We start from the raw sequence: 22056 nt of genomic DNA on the forward strand, positions 1-22056 counted from the left end.
TGATTTATTTAAATATAAATTCATAGCTTTTAGATTAGTTAAAAAAAAGTTTTTCATTATTTTTTTTACATGAATTTCAACTTTTATTTTCAAAATCTTAATAAATTAAACATTTTGGTTAGTAAATATATTTCTGTATGTCACAATCTATAAAAGTAATTAGGATCGTTAATCTTACTTAAATTTCCACCTTTATTTTTAAAATCTTAATAAATTAAACATTTTGGTTGGTAAATATTTATATTCCTGTGTTTTATCATGTATGAAAGTGATTAGGATTTTTAATTTTACATAAATTTCAACCTTTATTTTATGAAATCTTAATGAATGAAACATTTTGGTTGGTAAATATTTCTGTATGTTATAATGTATAAAGGTGATTAGGATTTTCTTTTATATGAGGAGTTTATTTTTTATGGTGAAAAACGGGTTGCAGTGAGAGCAGTTTGCATCGCGAGCTTTCGCGAGATTTACGTCGATAGTCGAGTTTGATGACGCTGGCGGGAAAACCCACAATGGCGGGAAAATGCAGCGTGGTCAACACACGATAGGGGGCGCTCTACACACATTTAAATACGCTAATAAACATATATTAATTTAGAAATGGATAAAATAATAAACTGTATTATTGACTCTTTATAATTTATAAAAAATTTCCCTTGTAACATATGTATGTGTTGCTGAAATGGCAGGATTCAGAATAAGTAATGTTTATTATGAGACTACATTGAAATATACGGAGGGGGAGGGAGAGGAAAGAGCACAGGAAGAACAGGAGGAGGGTGTCGAGAGGACTTGATTATTACAGATTGGTGTATGCGTGGTCGTGTGTGGCGACAAAATTATATTGCATTTTAATAATTGACTTTTTTATGCTTGAATAAATTATCGCGTGGTTTGGTTTTTACATGCATTCTGGGTCGGAAGGGCCTCGGTGGTTAAATAAAAGGCAGCAGCAGCAGTAGTGTGTCTGTGAGGTGTTTAGATTTGTGCAGGAGTGGAAGGAAAGTGCGTTGTTGTTGGTTGACTCTCACCATCGTTGTCCGGCCTGCTGGGAGGCGAAGCCGGGAGCTGGAGTTTGCTACACACGGCTCACTATGGCGGTAAACCTGGACAAGGAGTCTTACTACCGGCGTATCAAGAGATTATACAGCAACTGGAAGGTAAACTTCATCGATTTGTGGGGTTTGTCCAAACCAGTGAGGCTTAATGAGGTTTATTTACAACGTTAATAAAGTGGGCTGATGGAGCCGCTAAGTTAGCCGCGTTTTTCTACCCAACGAGTTTAGTTTGAGCTGATGTTTCCTCAACCTGCATCCAGACTACACAACCACTGGAGTGCTGTTTTTATTATTGTTATTTTGCACTTAATTTACACAGAAACACACAACATATCTGTTGTGTTCTGAAGATTTCCCTCAAGTTTCCTTTCAACCATCAAACAGCTAGCTACCTCATGTTAGCCACACTGAGCATCCCATTCACCTCAGCTAGCCAGCTAACTTTACCATTGAGCTAACTTAACAGGAAAACTTTATTCAGGCGGCTGTATTTACTTATTAATCTCTGTAAAATACTGTAGGTTCGTTCGCTGTTTACGCTGGTTAACGTGACATTTAGCAGCTACTGTTTGCATTTCCATTGCTAGCGACATGCTAATGTTAGCTGTTTAATTAGCACCCCTCCAACATGTGCAGCATGTTGGTGGTTTTTATTAATTACTTTACATAAAGCAAATCATTTAGACCTCGAGTCTTAAAGCTGTGCTTTTTACTCTATAAGTGACTTCATAAAAACTATTTTAATTATATGTAGCATATAAACGATATAAATGTCTAGAATAAGAGTATATAGGTGGAATAAGTAATATAGTATAAGTAATAGTATAGCATAAGTAAGTATAAAGTCTATATTACGTACTCTATATATACTCTCACAAATTATGTAAGTGGAATAAGGTGTGTGTGTGTGTGTGTGTATGTATATATATATATATATATATATATATGTCTAGAATGAGTATATAGGTGAAATAAGTAATATAGTATATACGTGTGGAGTCTATATTACGTACTCTATACGTACTCACAAATAAGAGTAAATAGGTGGCATAAGGTGGAACTATATATATATATATATATATATATATATATATATATATATATATGTATGGGGTGTAAAAATCGGAAGTTGGGAACTTTCTTCATAATTTTAAAATAGATTTTTTTCAAATAAATAAAATGAGTGCACTAAAATTTTTGTCATTTTTATTGTTTTTTATTGATCTTTTTACTTGTCATCTTGGGCATTATAGCAGCAGAATGAGGCAGAATGATGGTCTGGCTACTGTGTTGTTTTTTCCTCACTGAAATGAAGAAAAATGATGAGCAAAAATAAGTTTTGTACTTTTTTTTTTATTTTTTATTTTATTTATTTATTTTTTTTAAATCTATAAAAGGCAGCAATATCGGAGAATAGTGAGAATCGCACTTTAAATCGAATCGGCACCCAATGAATCGAATCGGGACAAAAGCATATCGTCACACCCCTAATATACCTATATGTACACACACACGCACACTTAACTATTATTTCTATATTTTTAGTATTCGGCTGCTTTCTTGTTGAGGTTGTTTACAGAAGTTGTAGCACTGTATTGCCATGTCTCCTAATTATCCGTTATAAATGTATTTGACTGTAATAATTTGACACCTTACACCAGACCTGGATCCTCAGATGTGCTGCTAGATGATGCGGATGTTGCTCATGGAGTGTTGCACAGCTATCAGGACAAGTTTCTGTTTTCAGTGCATCTGCGATTAAGTAGCACGAGGGACAAGTACAGGCATCTATGTCTGAACGTTATACTTACTTAAATGATTTTAAGTGGTTTGTTTTTGCTATTTTCAGAAAGGAGAGGATGAGTTTGGTAAAATTGATGCCATTGTGGTCTCTGTGGGAGTGGATGAGGAAATCGTGTATGCCAAATCCACAGCAATACAGGTAAGGACCTGGTGAAACCTTACAGAGGCAATATAACCCATTTAAAGGCTGTTTTTATTATTTCTTTCTTTCTTTGTTTTTTTTTTTTTTTTTAAATTTAATTTAATTTTTTTAAATTGTAGCCAATAAAAACAACGTTTGTGTCACATGGATAAATGATTGCATGTGTTTCGGTTTTCCTCCTCAGACCTGGCTGTTCGGATACGAGTTGACAGACACCATCATGGTGTTTTGTGACACTAAAATCATCTTCCTAGCCAGCAAGAAGAAGGTGGATTTCCTCAAACAGGTGGCTGTAACTAAAGGAAATGAGAACGCCAACGGTGCACCACCCATCACCCTGCTCACCAGAGAAAAGGTAACATGCAGCTGATTCATGACATCTGCAGGGCCGTAAAAAGGAATTTGTCCCCTTTCTGATTTCTTAACTATTTTTCTAATTTTTCTCATTACATTTTTCAGATCATCACACACATTTTAATATTAGACAAACATCACCCAAGCAAATACGAAATGCAGTTTTTAAACTGTGATTTTTATTTATGAAGGGATAAAAGCTCTGTAAACCTACATGACCCTATATGTGGAAAAGACTGGGCTATTTTGGGCTAAAATGGCTTCCATGGGATATCTTAAAGGCCAGAACCACATCTGACCAAAGAAAACAAAGATTTTTGTCACAATTTTCAATAAATATCTTGATTTGTCAAAAAATATTGCTTGGACTGACAAGACAGAAGTTGACATTTTGGAAGGAGTGCGTCCCGTTTAATCTGGTGTAAAAATGAAACAGCTTTTGTTATAAAAAAATAAAAAGATCATCCCAATGGTCAAACATGGAGCCATCAGCTCATGACCACAAGCGTATGTCACTTGGGTTCTGCAACAGGACAACAACGCAAAACACAGCAGCAAGTCCACCTCAGGAGGGCTTCCAAATGACAAAACAAAGGTTTTGGAGCGGCTGAGTAAAAGTCCAGACTTGAATCCAGATGAAAAGCTGCATTGTGATGTTAAAACAAGCAGCTGATGCTGGAAAACCCTCCAATGTGAAGTTAAAACAACTCTGTGGAGAAGAAATTCCTCCACTGCCACGAGAAATCACAATTATTTCTGCTCCATGTTTCACAACTAGTTCATAGGTTAAGGAGTTGAATAAATCTTAAAGGTTCACGAAGGCGTGAAGAGCTTTTTCCCCTTTTAATATCTATAAATTCATGATTTAAAAGCTGCTTTTTGTATTTACTCAGTTTATGCTCGTTTAATATTAAAATTTGAGCGACAATCTGTTAAATTTCATTGTGACAAATTAGCAAAACGGTAAGAAATCTGAAAAAGGGGCAAATACTTGTTCACAGCACTGTATGTGCACAGATATCCTCGCTGTTAAAAGATGTTTTGTGGCTTAAAAATGAGGAATTTTTTTTTTAGAACGAAAGCAACAAGGCCAACTTCGATAAGATGATCGAGGCAATCAGAGGCAGCAAAGAGGGAAAGACGGTGGGCGTCTTCATTAAAGACAAGTTTCCTGGCGAGTACATGAAGAGCTGGAATGACGCGATCACAGCAGAAGGACTGGAGAAGGTGAGACGTTCTCCCAGCGCGCGTTTAAACCGGGCGTAAGCAGGTGTTTGTTATGGCGCTTTTCCTCGTGCTGCGCAGGTGGACATCAGCGCTGTGGTCGCCTACACCATGGCGGTGAAGGAAGATGGGGAGCTTGGCCTGATGAAGAAGGCGGCGGCCATCACCAGCGAGGTTTACTCCAAGTTCTTCAAGGAGCGCGTGATGGAGATCGTCGACGCAGATGAGGTGGGAATCTGAGCTGCGTCATTAGAGTCTCTGCAGGAACTACAAGCCCCTGATGTAGTTGTACAGTTTGTGTTTAGGGATGTAAAGTATGTGATTGGAAGTACATCAGGAATTAGTTTCTAGGACTTTTAAGTATTGTTTTCTTATTTAATTAGGTTGTAGTTGGCATTGGAGGTTATATTTGATGTATTTCTACACATTTATGTTCAGAAATTTGAGGTGCAATGATGCGTGAAAGCCCATTTATGCTCAAAACAGACAGACGGACAGTTTGGTCCTACTTCTGGATCAGCTACACGTGTAATCTGGTCGGTTTTTATTAGGCTTAGCCGTCAATTGATAGAGAAAACAAAGCAATCCCACTGGAAATGGCAGAGGTAGTGTAGCGTTGTATGTCTGACACACAACCAGAACATACCAGAGAAGAAGAGGAGGAACTGCAAGACGTTTACGCAGAACCTGCCGAATAAAAACACCTGAAGATCTTTAATCGGCTTCTACGAATAGCAGCGTATTACCTCTAGCTCAGCGCTGCCCCCTTGTGGATAGGGGAGTAAGAAAATAGCTACAAATCGAAATATCGCAATATTGTGTGACAATATACCGATATTCAAAGCAAGGTATCGTTTTTATCAATCGATCCTTATTGATGAGGCATATTTTCATTTCTTGATTCATCTTTTTATTTATTCTACAGATAAATGTAGATCCTCTGTTCAGTAAGTGGATGTCAGTGCAGCAGCTTTCACTGTTTACGGCTCGTAAAGAAATCCTCGCTTTACAAACAAGTTCTGTTCCTACCGCTGCGACGTAACCCGAAATTCTCTAAGTCGGATTTTCATCTTTAAATACTTCATATCGCTCTCTCGATCACTAAATAACTATCTAAATACATGTATTATACTTCATATTAATAGGAAAACCGTACAGGCGAGTAAAATAAGCACTGAGTCGCCGTCTCAGCCTCCGTTTCGCGCGTCATAAGAACTTTTGTGGACCTTCGTAACTTTAATACTTGCTCTATATTTTTTTTGCTTACGATACTCATTAAATATAAAATTAAAACGATGCAAGTCTAGAACCGCATAACCTGCATACTTCCTGTATGTGGTCTCCTTCATAGTATCCTAAAGTATCGTATTGTGACACATATCGTATCTCCAGATGCTTACCAATACACACCCCTACTTTAACAGCTATGGCAACGTAGGACACATGAAGGCATTAAGGGGGTGTAATAGCGTACGTAAGGAAGCATAAATGGGCCGTTAGACCGGAGTCTTTTATTCGGGGTAAATACGTTGAAGCATCTGTGTGAGTCAGTGATTTGCATTCTGAGTCTTTATCTGTAAGTAGAATCTTTTTCTATAGTTTTATATTGGGGTCATTGACCTGCTGAGTAGATTTCACCCATCTTTGTTTTTCATCTTTCTGAAAGCAAATCTTTCTAATTGTTTATATTTGCATATATATTTTACATCAATTATCAGACTTTAAAACAAACACAAAAAAAAAATTCTAAGCTTTATACCCCCCCATTCGAGGTATCTTCACAAACACACACAACCAAAGTTCAAACTACTAACATCACACACAAACAAAAGCTTGCAAAGAATATACATGGCCTGATTGATTTCAAAAAGTTTATTTGAACATAATGAAATCTTAAAAATACAAAAACATAAGATGACAAAACGTTCAAAAGAAGTGGGTAAAAGCATAAGATTCTATGTAATCCCATCCCAGTGATGAGCAATACAATGTCAATAACAATATTAACCCATAGCAATACAACAGTAGCAACCCAGTATATTTCCTATATAAAAATAATATCCTTTATATGTCATAATTATATGAATACAATAAGAAGTTAGTGATGGAGCAATGCAGTCATAATAACAATAATAATAATAATAATAATAATAATAATAATAATAATAAAAACAACATTTATATCAACAATAATAATAATAGAACTACTCAGTATGTAATATGTTGTAATGTCTTCATTCTATAATATTTATGTACTGCTCAATTATCATGTCTTTGTATATTGACTTAAGTTTTTTGCCATTTGGACGCTGCCTGTGATTTTCTCCCAGCTTGTTCCATAATTTGACCCCACAGACACACAGAAACTTTTCCTGGCCTCAGAACGTTCTGACCAAAGCAGACAGACGAGAACAAACTCTAGACTAGATGTGTTGGATAAAAGCCAGACTCTGGATCTGAGATGAGAAATGTTGACCAGCTTCTGAGATATTTATCCTCCGACTCCATGTGATGTTCACCTCATCATTTCTAAAGCCAATCCCAGTACCAGCCTTTAATCCAGTGGACAGAACTGGAAGTAGAAAGTAAAGATTTAGACGTGGACACTGAATGTTTGAGAGGTAATCAGGATCTTTCGCCCTCCCCAACAGAAAGTGCGTCACAGCAAGCTGGCTGAGTCGGTGGAGAAGGCCATCGAGGAGAAGAAGTACCTCGGCGGCGCAGATCCGTCCACAGTGGAGATGTGTTATCCTCCCATCATCCAGAGTGGGGGGAACTACAGCTTAAAGTTCAGCGTTGTCAGGTAGCTCCGCTCGTCTCTGCAGGGAAGCTGGGGGGAGGTGGGGGTCTGCATCTGTAAGGGGAGAAATATCTGGGTTTGATTTAAGATAAAATACAGATGCATTGATCCACTTTATGGGAGTTCCGATCCGATACAGATATCTGAAACTTAAATATCTGCCGATACCAAACCTGTTTATGTGAACATTATTGTGACTATGGTTATTACTGCTGTTATAACTGTGTAGGATTTTATTAGGTTGTAATAAATGACCCATCCTTTCTGAAGTTACCTCATCAATACAAATATAATAACATTACAGATCTAACAATTTCAACAAGTTTTATTTTGATTTGGCAAATTTGACCTAAATACAACTATTAGGGCTGTGACAATATGCTTTTGTCCCGATTCGATTGCGATTTATTTTTGGGTGCCGATTTGATTTAAATTGCAATTCTCACAATTCTTCAATATTGCTGATTTTTGTAGATTAAAAACCAAAAAAAAAAAAAAGAATGTACAAAACCTTTTTTTTAGCTCGTTGTTTTTCTTGATTTCAATTCGGAAAAACAGCACAGTAGCCAGTAGGGGTGGGGAAAATCGAATCGAAAATCGGAAATTGGGATTTTTTTCTTCGCAATTTTTTAAAATCCATTTTTTTCTTGTTAAAAAGTCAAAAAAAAATTTTTTTTTTTTTTTAATTGATCTTTTTACTTCTTGCACATTATAGCAGCAGAATGATGGTCTGGCTACTGTATTGTTATTTCCTAATTGAAATGAAAAAGAAAAAAAAAAGCCAAAAAACCAGCTAAATAAAAAAGTTTTACATATTTTTTTTTTGTTTGTTTTTAATCTGCAAAAATCAGCGATATTAAAGAATTGTGAGAATCGCAATTTAAATCAAATCGGCACCCAAAAAAAAATCAGAATCGAATCGGGACAAAAGCATATCGTCACAGCCCTTGTAGCCAGACCATCATCCTGCTGCTATAATGTGCAAGAAGACAAGTAAAATTATCAATAAAAACAGTAAAAATAACACATTTTATTATGGATTATAGTATATTTTTTATTAAATCAATTTTTTTTTCTTTTTAAGCAAAAAATCCAGATATTTGATTTTTTGATTCGATTTTCTCACCTAACAACTATAAATGTGTGGTTTTGAAACAAACATCTCGATTTTAGTGCATTTTAACATTCAAGGCATTTATTTCTTTTAAAACGCGTCCGAATCATGTCATCAAACACATCTGCGCTGGCTTGACTAGTGTGGTATCGGTACACTTTTATTATATTTATAACCAAGTATGAGTACACACACGCGGTATTGTGTGTCTTAAATGATCCCTAATTTAAGAGTTTAGACTTGTATCTGAAACTTGATGCTAAACAGACCTTTTGGTTCATGCGCTGAAAGCTGGATGAGTCACATTTACAGGAGACATGAGTGATCTGGTGGAGTTGCTCCATCCTGAAGCCCCTTCGGCTCATATTTACCGCTGTGGGGCAAGAATGGTGTTTAATCACGACCCCCCCTGCTGTTCCTTGTCAGCGATAAGAACCACATGCACTTTGGTGCCATCACGTGTGCCATGGGGATCCGCTACAAGTCGTACTGCTCCAACCTGGTGCGCACCCTGATGGTGGACCCCTCCCAAGAGATGCAGGACAACTACAACTTCCTGGTGCAGGTGGAGGAGGAGTTGCTGAAGGAGCTCAAACATGGTGAGTTCAGGAGCCTGCTGGGAGTGTGGGAGCTTTAAATGCTGAGCTGCGTATCTGGATTTTTGTAAACTTAGTTTGTTTTTCACAGTTAAATTGTTTTTTTTTTGTCGTTTTCTTTTCTCTTTAAGCAATTAAATCTCTTTTTGATGTATTGGGAATGAGCTGTCAAGACAAACGTATTGATTAACCTGAAGATGCACAAAATTAATTACACTGCAGAAATGTTTGTTGCATCTTCTTGCGGACACGTTCAAAATGCTGTTTTTATTGAAAAAACAAATCTTAGACTCTCATTAGACGAAGATGAAATCCTCCTAACTTAAAAGCATAAAATAAACTTTCATGATTGATAGTTTGGCGTGTTTGGACATGGTATTGATCCTGGACTTTCCTGCAGGAAGATAATAAGGTTTAATGTGTGTGTGTGACTCTAAAATAAAAAACCCTGGGTCTAATGTCGTAATGGTCTTTTGTCCAAAGAGATCATTCTGGTTCGCTGTGAGATAATTCTTTGCAACAAACTTTATGGAATTAATTCTTTGTATTATAGGTGATATTATGGGGTGGGAAGGGAGTAAACAACAAAAACAAAAGAAAAGCCTGTAGCACTTCATAGAAGGACCTGCGCCCAAGTGGACAGTCCACTATCACCTTCCTACCATGTCTTCATGCTTGTGTTGTTGTCACTCATATGTAAGTCGCTTTGGATAAAAGCGTCTGCTGAATGACTGTAGGATAGAATAAATATCCCTCAGAGCTGCTTTTCCGTCTTGCATCTAATCAGCCAGTTGAAGGACAATCATGTCAAATGCCGTTGCTGCTCAAGAGGAGAAATTTTCCTGGAAATGGAGACAAAGCAGACAACTCCCAAAATAAAGGAATTTATTAGAAGTTGAAACAATGAAAGTCTGATTTTCTTTCTATTGTTTATCAATTGTGCGGAAAGAGAATAAAAGTTTTGAATCATTTCCCACATGATCTTTTCCACAGGTGTAAAAATCTGCGACGCCTACAACGCAGTTCTGGACTTTGTGAAGAAAGAAAAGCCCGACCTTGTGTCCAAGCTGACAAAAAACCTCGGGTAAATGCACGCAGGTTGCAGCTTTATGAGCCGTGTACTCACACACACACACACACACACACACACTCCAGCACTCAGATCCTCCTCTTCTTTGCAGCTTCGCCATGGGAATCGAGTTCAGAGAAGGCTCGTTGGTGCTGAATGCTAAAAACCAGTACAAACTAAAAAGAGGTAATCATGTCATCACCTTTATTTTGTTTTAAAGACATGGAGTTTATTTAGTTTCAGCTTGTGCACGCCGTGTTCCTGATAACAAGTGTGTGTCTCCAGGCATGGTGCTCAGTATCAGCTTGGGTTTCTCTGACCTTGTGAACAAAGACGGCAAGAAGGAGGATCAGAAGTACGCCTTGTTTATTGGCGACACAGTTCAGATCAATGAGGTGAGATTATTGTTATTTATTTTTTATCATTAAAGATTAGTTGTTTAGTCTTACAGTTGTGCCCTTATTTATTCATACCCTTTCATTAAAGAAGGGAAAAAAACAGCTGCCTGTAAAATAAGCTGAAATTGACTAAAGTAACAATAAATAAAAAAAAAAAAATTAATAAAAATCATTACATTATTTTCTAATTCTGTTCAATAGATTTTTTTAAAAAGCAAATAAGATCATTTATTACATATTATATCACTCATAAACTAATATTTAGTTGAACAATCCTTTCATGTTTCCGCTCCAGTCAGGTGTTTTCTGTTCCTCTCAGTCAGACTTCTGCACCTGTTGACAGGTATTTTGTCCCACTGTTCAACAGAAAAGTCTCTAATTTGTCCAGGACCAATTTGTTTGTTTTTTTCTCTTTTCAACTCAATTAAATGAAAAAACAGTGTCTTATATTACTAAATAACATTTTTGCAAATTTTTACTTATTGTTCCTTTTTAAGTCTCCAGTTATTTGAGTGACTGTTGTAAAGTGACTGTATTCAACCTTTTCTTTAATGAAAGGGGATGAATACATATGAACACAACTGTAGATGTGAATTTCTTAAGCCTGAAACCCAGCGGCGGGAAATCGGGATTTTTTTGCTTCACAATTTTAAAGTTGATTTTTTTTTTTTATTTATTATAAATAAATACAAATAATCTGTTATAAGATTTTTCATTTTTATTGATCTTTTTACTTGTCTTCTTGGGTATTTTAGCAGCAGAATGATGGTCTAGTTACTGTGTTGTTTTTTTTCTCAATTGAAATAAAGTTCTGTACTTTTTTTTTTTTTTTTTTTTTTTTTTTTTTGCTTTTAGTCTAGAAAAATTGTGAGAATCGCAATTTAAATCAAATCGGCACCAAAAACATTGGTTTTGAATCGAATCGGGACACATTATATCGACTGAAAACTACATGAGCGGCTGTAGCTGAGGATGCCGTCTTGAGCAGTCGTCCGCCAACCTGGAGGTCGGTGGTTTGATCCCCAGACAACATGCCTGAGTGTCCTTGTGTGAGACGCTGAACGGGTAGAGCTGCAGGGAGGATCCAGCAGAGAAGTTTAACCAGAACGCTTAGCGGTGTGTGTTTCTGTTTAACAGGAAGAGGCCGCCACCATCCTCACACCAGCGAAGAAGAAAATAAAAAATGTTGGAATCTTCCTAAAGGTCAGTCGTCAGCGTCAACGGGTCTAAAGCTCTCTGTAAACAATCAGACCGTTGACTTCAGGGTATTTCTGCGTCTCGTTTCGTCAGAACGACGACGAGGATGATGAGGAGGAAGACGGGGATGACGCTGAGGAGCTGCTGGGGAAGGGAGCTCGGAGCGCCGCCCTGCTGGCGGACAGAACCAGAGTAAGTGTGGATGTGCGCGCTGTTGCACAATGAGTGTTTTTGCTGCGCTGATGGCGCGTCGGTGACTAAGAGTGTGAATGTCTTTGTGCTCTATCAGCTCCTTGGGAAGGTAAGTATTGGTTTTTTCCTAAAATCCCATCAGCTGAACCTCCTCCGTTGTTATTCTGCAGACGGAAAATGCCATTTTTAGCTTGAGTGATTTATTTAAATTGTTTTTTTTTCCACGTTTCTTTTCGCCATCCAAAGCCGTGAAACATCCGTTCTGCATGTATGTTGTGCTTTTCATCCAAAACCAACAAGTCGTCTGGTTTCTGTTCAGTCACTCTGCTTCTTTTCACCCCCCGCCTGCAGAACGAGATGACGGCGGAGGAGAAGAGGCGAGCTCACCAGAAGGAGTTGGCCAACAGTTTGAACGAGGAGGCCAAACGCCGTCTGACTGAGCAGAAAGGAGAGCAACACATCCAGAAGTGAGTCTGGAAAAGCCTGAAAGGGGCGGCGCCACGTTTGTCAAAATTTCCCCGCTGAGTCCAGTTGGACTGATAAAGAGCTCCCAGTTTTTCTTGAAGTGTTAAAGTGTCCGCTCATCGTTTCAGGGCCAGAAAATCCAACGTGTCCTATAAGAACGTGTCCCAGATGCCCAGAGAAAAGGACATCAGGGACATGAAGATCTACATTGACAAGAAGTACGAGACCGTCGTCATGCCGGTGTTCGGCATCGCCACACCGTTCCATATTGCCACCATCAAGGTACACCGATGATTCCAGTTTCATCCCAGTCATGCTGGTTTTGTTTTCTCTCACTGAAACAACCTGAAACTGCATGTTTGGTTCGTCGGGGTGCGATAATGTTTCTCTTTGACCAGTCAACACACTCTTACGCATTGAGCCAATACAGGGTATCCGCGGATCCTTAAAAAGTCTTAAATGAGATTTTTCAAAATTAAAGCCTTAAAAATGAGAAGCAATCCTTAAATCCAGACTCCCAAGGTCTTAAAAAATACTACACATCAAGTATTTATTACTGTTTTGTATTTTTGTATAACATTGAAATCTGAGGAACCGCTCGGTTGTGTGGCGGCTATTTTCAAGCACGCACATTAACGGTTACTACTTCATTAGCTGACAGGTGCGTCAAGCATGGGGAAGTGCAAATTTAATGTTCGCTGGCTGGATGATCCTAAATTTATTAAATGGTTGGCAACGGTTCCAGGCAACAGCTACGAGGCCGGCTGTACGCTGTGCGAGAAGATTTTTAAACTCTGCTCAATGGGAGTTAAAGCTGTGGAGTCGCATATGCACAGCGAGGAGCACAAAGCTGCTGCCAAAACCCACCACCAGATGCTGCCATTTTTCGAAAGTGCTTGAACTATTTGTAAGGTGGTTCAATGTTTTACATTTTGTGAATGTAAGGGCTTAAATTTAATCTAAGCGGCATTAAAAAAGGTCTTAAAAAGTCTTAAATTTTGCTTCATTAATTGTGCAGATGCCCTGCAACAGCAAATCAGCTTGAAGACATGCGAGCTGATCATCCCAGCCCAGACTGGGAATGAACTGGTCCGACATTCCTCATCCTGTTGGAAAAGTAAAATGGGACTTAATTTGCTCCTTAAAGTTGTTGCAGAAAAAAACGAGCTGGTTGATTAAAAGAAACTCTGCGTCATGTTCGATTTACACGTCCTCTCATAGATTCTGGGCATGTAGGTGGTTTTGTTGCAGCAGAAAACCACCAAAAACCACTTTATCCTCCTCATTTATGAAGTTTCTGATTATTCTTAATAGATACATTGTATTCTTGTAAAAATTTGGACTCCCTAGAAACTATCTTTAGCTTATAAACGGGAGCTAAGACCTAACGGTTCATCATAGACATATAATAAAGAAACAATCCCACAATTTCCACCCCAACCCCCTAAAACTTAGATCCCAGATTTCCTCAGGTCCACAGATACAAGACCTCAACACAGGTATTGGCACAAAGGAAACATATATACATATATATAATATGCAATATGTAATACTTAACCCGTTGTTTTTGGGTTATAAAAGTATTATGTCAGCCCAAAAAAATATTTTTTTACGGCTGACATTACAACATTTAACAAAGTTGACATGGATGATATTTAGAAAGTCTGAATCTGGTCCCGTCTCGGCGAGAGAAGCTGGTTTTTGTCATGTTTTCACAGCTGTTAACATTAGTTGTGTTTTAGGAACTACTTATCACATAGAGCTGCGTTCAGTCACTGTTTGCAGCTAAATCTTTATTACCATGTCAGCAGCTACGTCCATTTACTCTTTAAAGTCCAACCGTAGAACAACTGCGTAGGAAAGTCCTTTTTTTTTTTTTTTTTTTTTTTTTAAAAATAAAATCTGAAGTCTTTATGTTTTTATTTATTTTTTATTTTTTTTAACCATTGACTACCATGTGGGAAGTTAAAATAATTGTAGTGTTATCTTCAGCTTCTTGTGTCCACCAGGGGGCAGGAAACCAGTATCGTACGGTGTAGAACAGGGTTTTGAGTAAAGCTTCTACTGGGGCTGCACTATTATGGCCAAAATAAAAATCACAATTATTTTGATCAATATTAATCACGATCATTCATTGTGTTTGAGAAAACATGTATTTGACTGCTGGTAGAGAGCCTGATAGCCTGATAGTGATAAGAGATGCGTGCAGCAGAGCTTGCTGACCACCAAAATCGTGATCTTCAACAACACAATTTGTTTACATTCGGGTTGTTTTATTGTGCTTTGGTATCAGTTAGCATTTGGAAACACTGGGAGGTGTTCAACAGTGTTTATAAACTTTTAAGCAGGGATTTAAAACTAGTATGATATTGAGACAACAGTTTGGGGACAACTAACTCATAATTCACGTGAAAAAACAAACTAGTTCCTAACCTGTACTGGCTTTAGTTACTGGGATTGCTTTGACGGAAAATGAGTCTGCAAGGTTGAAACTAGTTAACAAGTCAATCGGCAGAAGGGAGTTGTTGATGTTTCATGTCGCAGTCTTCATCTTACAATGATTTTTGAAAAGCCTTTAAAAGTACATTACGTAGTTTTTGCCCTTAAAACTCCGGATGGCATGGTGATCTATCGGGTCCTTCTGGAGCCACTGAATCCGCACAATACAACTTTTTCATGTCACTGCACTGTTTTGTGGAGAGAAAGAGAGAGAAAGGAAGAAAACAAGATTCATCATATGGTCGTCTTTTGCTGGCTGGAAAGTGCTAACAGGTTGGGTAGGATTCAAGATAAATGCCAAATTAGCTGCCGATAAGGGGGGTGTGTGACGGGAAAAATGGCAAAAGTTCTGTAGTGTGTCTTTAAATGTGTGTTTTATGTATGAGCCAAATACCACTTTAAGAACCTCCTGCATTAGTTATGATTCAGGAAACCAGACTGGGAACCTCTGAGCAGTTTTACTGAGTTTTTTTTCTTACATTTCTTGACGTTATCAGTAATGTTTTTATCCTTCCTCTGTAGAACATCAGTATGTCTGTAGAAGGAGACTACACCTACCTGAGGATCAACTTCTACGTCCCCGGCAGCTCGCTGGGGCGACAGGAAGGAAACATCTTTCCCAACCCCGACGCTACATTTGTCAAAGAAATGTGAGTATTTCTGACAGGAAGTAAGCGGCGCCTTCATTAAAAACACGTCGTTCTGTATCAAAGCGTGCAACTCCGTTTTGTGTCCACCTCTTCTTCAGCACGTACCGGGCATCCAACCTGAAAGCTCCCGGCGACACGTCGGTGCCCTCCACCAACCTGCAAAACGCCTTCCGCATCATCAAAGAGGTACAGAAACGCTACAAAACGCGAGAGGCGGAAGAGAAGGAGAAGGAGGGCATCGTCAAGCAGGACTCGCTGGTCATCAACCTGAACCGCAGCAACCCCAAGCTGAAAGACCTCTACATCCGACCCAACATCGCACAGAAGAGGATGCAGGGCTCGCTGGAGGCGCACACGAACGGTGAGGAAGCGGGACTGACTTCACCTCCAGACGAACAGCAGCGCAGATCATGTGACTGGTTCCATCTGTCGCTTCCTGCACAGGTTTCCGCTTCACGTCGGTCCGCGGCGACAAAGTGGACATTCTTTACAACAACATCAAACACGCCATCTTCCAGCCATGCGATGGCGAGATGATCATTGTACTTCACTTCCACCTCAAGGTAGGTTTTAGTTGATCTTACTGCTAGTTTTTCTTCAAACTTTAACAACTTTGTCTCTTATTTCTTTATAACTAAGTGTCGTTAAGTAGATTTAAGCCACAAAACAGACCTAAGGCGTTTTTAAGCAGAACAAAAGACGCCTGACTCAACGCGAGAGATGAACGGGAACCGGGTCGATAATTTACACAACATGCCAAAGAAGCCGTTTTGTATTTTATTTTGAAGCATTTTTTCTGCAAAAATGCTTAATTTTGCTTTAATTTCTTCAAGTTTACGTAGAAAAAGCTTCACAGTTTAACAGACAAAATGGTGTTTTTACAGCAGCTAATTCACAAATGAAATCAATCAAATCAAAAATACTTTATTCATCCCCGAGGAGAAATTCAAGGTTTGTCATGCAGACATTTATGACAGATAAACAGATCCGAACTGAGAGGGGCGGGGGGGTGGGGGGGGACCGGCGGCCGCTGGGAAGCCGAATTCAGATATGATTGTTGTTTGGGTTCCAGGCGAGGAAAATAATTTGCCCTCAGCCTTGAGTCCATAGCAGATCTCAGGCTGGCAGCTCCAAACACCGATCCTAGCAGACATCCAGAACCCAGACCAGACTGCCAGTCTGGGCCAGGCTGGCGTCCTGCTTACGGTGCTGCTGGCTGAAAGCTTGCATGTTGAGCTCCGCGTGTGGTGGTGTGTCTTTTACACCTTTACAGGAAACCGAACAGAAAGAAGAGGAAGCTAAAAGGGGGACACATGTTGAGCAGATGAACAGAATTTGAACATTAAGTCCTTTGAAGGCGCATCACACAACCCTCTGACATTATTATTCACGTTTCTGGAACCGTCGCTGCAGCAACCCAAGTTTCAAACGGCGATTTACGACGCCGTGTGATGTTGCACCTGAGTTTCGCATCATGCACTGCATCATCTGCTTGCAAGCGGATATCCATGCATGGACTGTTTAAAGCACACAGTCTCCTACCCCCTCAGTTCCACCGCGCCTTCACAGCTGATCGTGGCAACACCAGTCAACAGGACTGGTTCTAGCAGCTACACCGCGGTGCGTTTCTAAAGCTTTTCAGAAGCTCCGCCTCTTTCTGCTTCTCTAAAATTCACGTCTGTTCTATTTTTGCTGCTTGGAATCCGCGTTAATCTGGAGCAGAGCGGGTCGTTCAGGCAGGAAAGTTGATGAAAACCAAACTGGATCCAGTGGATTTGGACCTGTAAAAGATCCAGTGGACATGTAAAAGACTACAAGTCGACTTTAGATGCATTTTACTCTCAAACATTAACATTTCCTCGTTACCATCGGCTCTGCTACCAAAACCGTAGGTGTGAGACAGTTTCGTTTAGTAAATGTCGTCTGCAGCTTCTCACTGTGTTCGTTGTCTTCTTCAGAACGCCATCATGTTCGGTAAGAGGCGTCACACAGACGTGCAGTTCTACACAGAGGTGGGGGAGATCACCACAGACCTGGGGAAGCACCAGCACATGCACGACCGAGACGACCTGTACGCCGAGCAGATGGAGCGCGAGATGAGGCACAAACTCAAGTCTGCATTCAAGAACTTCATTGAGAAGGTGGAGACGCTGACGAAAGAGGAGCTGGAGTTCGAGGTGCCCTTCCGAGACCTAGGGTGAGCCCATGCTGTGATGAGGGGGGGGGGGGGGGGGGGTGACGATATGCTTTTGTCTCGATTCGATTCCGATTTTTTATTTATTTTTTTTCTTTGGGTGCAAATTCGATTTAAATTGCGATCCTCTCAATTCTTTGATATTGATTAGTTTTGTAGATTAAAAACAAAAAAAATGTGTAAAACTTTTTTTTCTCATTTTTCTTCATGTCAATGAGGTAAAAAACAACAAAGTAGCCAGATCATCATTCTGCTGACATAATGCCCAAGAAGACAAGTAAAAAGATCAATAAAAAAAATAAAATTGACAAAAATTTTATAGTGCATTCATTTTATTTGAAATTTTTTTTTTACAAAAAAAAAATCTATTTTTAAAATTGTGAAGAAAAAAATCCCAACTTCCAATTTTTCAATTTGATTTTCCCCTGATTAGAGGACATGAAGACTGATGTTTGGAACTGTGCGTCTTTGTGTTCAGGTTCCAGGGCGCCCCCTACAGGAGTACATGCTTGCTACAGCCGACGTCCAGTTCTCTCGTCAATGTTACTGAATGGGTCAGTAAACGCTGCAGCGATGCGGACGACTCGTCCAGATCTCTGGGACTCGCAGGAACGTTAACTTCCTCCTTCTCTGTCTGTAGCCGCCGTTTGTGGTGACGCTGGATGAGGTGGAGTTGGTCCACTTTGAGCGTGTTCAGTTCCACCTGAAGAACTTCGACGTGGTCATAGTCTACAAGGACTACAACAAGAAGGTCACCATGATCAACGCCGTGCCCGTCAACTCCCTGGACCCTATCAAGGAGTGGCTGAAGTAAGGCCCGGACGGAAAGATTCCGCGGCGCAAGTGGAGGCGGAACCTCATGCTGTTTTCTCCCGTTTCTGCTTTTCTCAGCTCGTGCGACATCAAGTACACGGAAGGAGTCCAGTCTCTGAACTGGACCAAGATCATGAAGACCATCGTTGATGATCCAGAGGGTTTCTTCGAGCAGGGAGGCTGGTCCTTCTTGGACCCAGACAGTGAGGTGTGCGCCACATACATTTTACTCCTACAGACACTTTTCTTTGTCTTTTAATATTGACTTTTTATTTTATCTATTCTATAGAAATATTTATAAAATGATATAATAGAAATATTCCATAAAATCTGACTTGTATTTTCTTATCTTGGGCATTACATCTATGATGTTATATACTGTATTTTTTATTCTCCAGTGAGTGTCAGTGTGTTGGGTGACTCTTAATGTCCACTGAAGTGTCAAAACTGCAAATGTATCATCCTCCCTTATTAATATACTAGAAAGCTGCTTATAAATATGCATCCACTGTAGTGGACATGATGCATTAAAGGGTGTGTTGAGATAATTCTAATTTGTTTTTCATGTTGTCTTGTTGCAGGGAAGTGATGCTGATAAAGATTCAGAGTCAGAAATAGAGGATGAGACGTTTAACCCGTCTGCTGATGAAGAGGAGGAGGAGGAGGAGGAAGACAGTGATGAGGACTACAGCTCAGAAACCGAAGACTCTGGTACATTTTGTTGTTTTTAAGCATATATTTTTTGTTTTAGTTTTGATATGAATTTTTTTTTCTTTTTTCAAACACCAAATTTTTTTTTTTTTTTTTTTTTTTTTTTTTACTTTTTAAACACCAGAGCAGCAGAAGATTTGGACATTTTTTTGTGTAACTTTAAAATTGCACCATGTAATTTATTTCTACATTTATTGATTTTTACGTTTTAAAACCAAGCTTAACAGATTCATTTATTTGTTTTTTTGCCTGTAATTTGAAAATCCATTCTTATTCATTTCTTTGTTTAATTTTTCTCTCCACAAATGAACTTGTCTCTGAACTTTTCTCACTTACACACACTAACAGCTTTCTTCTTGCCTGCCGTGTTGCAGATTACAGCGCATCGCTGGGCAGCGAGGAGGAGAGCGGGAAAGACTGGGACGAGCTGGAGGAAGAAGCCAGGAAAGGTTTGTGTTGACAGATTGTTTCTGTTTTTAACGGGGAGCAGCGCTAAATACTAGCGCTGTGACGATATGCTTTTGTTTAGATTCATTTCCGATTTTTTTTTTTTTTTTTTTTTTTTTTTGGGTGCTGATTTGATTTAATTGCAATTCTTACAATTCCTCAATATTGCTGAATTTTGTAGATTAAAAACAAAAAAATGGACAAAACGTTTTTTGTTCATCATTTTTGTAGATTTTCTAGCATAAAAACACAGTAGCCAGACGATCATTCTTCTGCAGTAATGCCCAAGAAGACAAGCAAAAAGATCAACAAAAACAATAATAAAAAAAAAAAAAATTCAAAAGGATTATTTGTATTAATTTGAAAAAACAAAACAATTTACAATTGTGAAGCAAAAAAGCCCGGTGTTCGGTTTTCCGGGCCCGATTTTCATGCTTAAGAAAGTAAAAACATCTATAAATACAAAAGAAATTACAGAATTTTTTATAATGGATTATTTTTATTCATTGGGAAAAAAAATCTATTTTTGAAATAGACGCAAAAAAAATCTAGATATTCAATTTTTCAATTAAATTTTCCCACCCCTACTGCACCGAGATACATGTAGCTCTGTACGTGCTTGCTCTTCTGTTTACCTGGTGTGTGTGTGTGTGTGTGTGTGTGTGTGTGTGTGTGTGTGTGTGTGTGTGTGTGTGTGTGTGTGTGTGTGTGTGTGTGTGTGTGTGTGTGTAAAAATATCAGCGCAGATGAAAATAGTGTAAATACTTTGCTCCGACTGCAGGAACATCCCATTTGTTTTTCAAATCCAGCCTTAGACACACCGTCTGCACTGTTATTTGCAAGTGATCTGGTAGGATGTGTGTCCATATCACACATCGGCACGTTGCTACGGTAACTGCATGCAGCGCCAGACACAACTAGAGGTGGATTATGATTTAACTTTGTGTATGTGATGTGTGCTTTCCCCATCCGGCCTGCAGCTGACAGAGAGAGCCACTATGAGGATGAGGACACCTCAAACAGGAAGAGGAAGGTCCGATCACATCCCACCCCGCCCACCAAGAAGAAACGACGCCACTAAATGTCACACACGCACACACACACTCATACTGCCAAACTTAGTTTCCCCTCTAACTCTTCCCTCTACCCCAACCGGCTCTTTCCATGCTCACGCCTCACACAGACACACACGTTGAGACAAATGATGTGTATATAGACGTAGAAAAACCCCCTTTTCTTTTGTGTGTGTGTGTGTGTTGGTGTCGCGTTGCAACAGTGTGAGAACCAGCAGGACTGTCGCGCTTCAGCTTTTCTTTTTCTTCATTCCTTTGTCTTTTTTTTTTCACACCCATCGATCCATCAGGGTTTCTTCTGTGTGAGAGTGTGTGTGTGTGTTTAATTGGGTTTTTATTGCAAGCATTGTTTATTTTCTGTTTAAAAAGATTTGTTTCTTAATTAATGGATAATAAAAGATGACTTGACATATCCTCTGCCAAGTGTTTTATATGAAACTTATGATTCCTTATGTTTCCCTCCCCATTTTCTTAACTTGTGATAAAATTGGAGTATTTGCCTTTTTTTAAAAGGAGCAGATGCATATTTCCTCATTTCTTTTCTTTAAGTGGGGTTTGTAAACTTCTACATCCACACACACCTACACACACACACACACACACACACACCATGTCCCTCACATTTGTTTCCTCTTTTGTTCTACAGGAGTAGATATGTTGTACTGTTCATTTTGGAAATCCTGTTTTTTTGTTTTTGTAATAAAATGAAAAGGAACTTTAGTTTGTTTTCTGTGGCGTTTTTCTGTCACGCTTCGGGCCGATCCTGAACTGAATCCTAGTTCATCAGCTCACTTTGGGGAATGTGAATGTTCAGCCGAACTCCGACTCGAAGCTGTTTGTTCCTGGAGAACAACGTAGGAAGCAGACGTTCAAATCAAAGTTTATTTCTACAGCACCTTTCATACCAGAAGCAGTTCAAAGTGCTTTACATGAATAAAAAAAAACCAAAACAAAACAGTAAAATAAATAGACACATCATCATTCTCACACACACACTGACACACCCCCAATCTCATGTTGCCTGATAAAGCTTCTAAAATAATCTTCTGTCTCTTTAACCAACAATAATAATAATCGTAGTAAAAGAATAAACATAAAAGAGATCACATCTGGCTTGGCAAACTGAGAAAACGATATCCTGGGAATCCCCTCACACCAGGGGCCAGCCCACCCATAACCATAGGGTGCAACACCACTGGAACGTCCACAACTCATGGTTGTCCCCGAGCCAAAGTGCAGCCAAATGGCTGAAAT

General features: G+C 39.0%; 1 protein-coding gene across 1 annotated transcript; it reads left to right on the forward strand.

Annotated features, from left to right (window-relative positions):
* Nucleotides 1-793: 793 nt before the first annotated feature.
* Nucleotides 794-21399, forward strand: supt16h (SPT16 homolog, facilitates chromatin remodeling subunit). The gene is made up of 24 exons (XM_079257333.1): nucleotides 794-1163; nucleotides 2911-3003; nucleotides 3191-3361; nucleotides 4435-4587; nucleotides 4666-4812; nucleotides 7236-7387; nucleotides 8925-9097; nucleotides 10088-10178; nucleotides 10276-10349; nucleotides 10449-10558; nucleotides 11699-11764; nucleotides 11852-11950; nucleotides 12302-12417; nucleotides 12544-12697; nucleotides 15437-15564; nucleotides 15663-15925; nucleotides 16009-16127; nucleotides 17523-17761; nucleotides 18237-18312; nucleotides 18399-18568; nucleotides 18650-18779; nucleotides 19153-19282; nucleotides 19657-19731; nucleotides 20710-21399. The coding sequence occupies exons 1-24, from the start codon at nucleotides 1098-1100 to the stop codon at nucleotides 20808-20810; spliced, it is 3096 nt and encodes a 1031-aa protein (XP_079113459.1). The 5' UTR covers nucleotides 794-1097; the 3' UTR covers nucleotides 20811-21399.
* Nucleotides 21400-22056: the final 657 nt, after the last annotated feature.

This window comes from Telmatherina bonti (assembly GCF_933228915.1).
Source record: "Telmatherina bonti genome assembly, chromosome: 18".
Lineage (NCBI taxonomy): Eukaryota > Metazoa > Chordata > Actinopteri > Atheriniformes > Telmatherinidae > Telmatherina > Telmatherina bonti.

Coding starts and splice junctions, on each gene's coding strand:
- supt16h (XM_079257333.1), top strand. CDS start 1,098: ATGGCGGTAAACCTGGACAAGGAGTCTTACTACCGGCGTATCAAGAGA. Junction 10,350..10,448: donor CCAGTACAAACTAAAAAGAG/GTAATCATGTCA, acceptor GTGTGTCTCCAG/GCATGGTGCTCAGTATCAGC. Junction 12,418..12,543: donor GGAGAGCAACACATCCAGAA/GTGAGTCTGGAA, acceptor TCATCGTTTCAG/GGCCAGAAAATCCAACGTGT.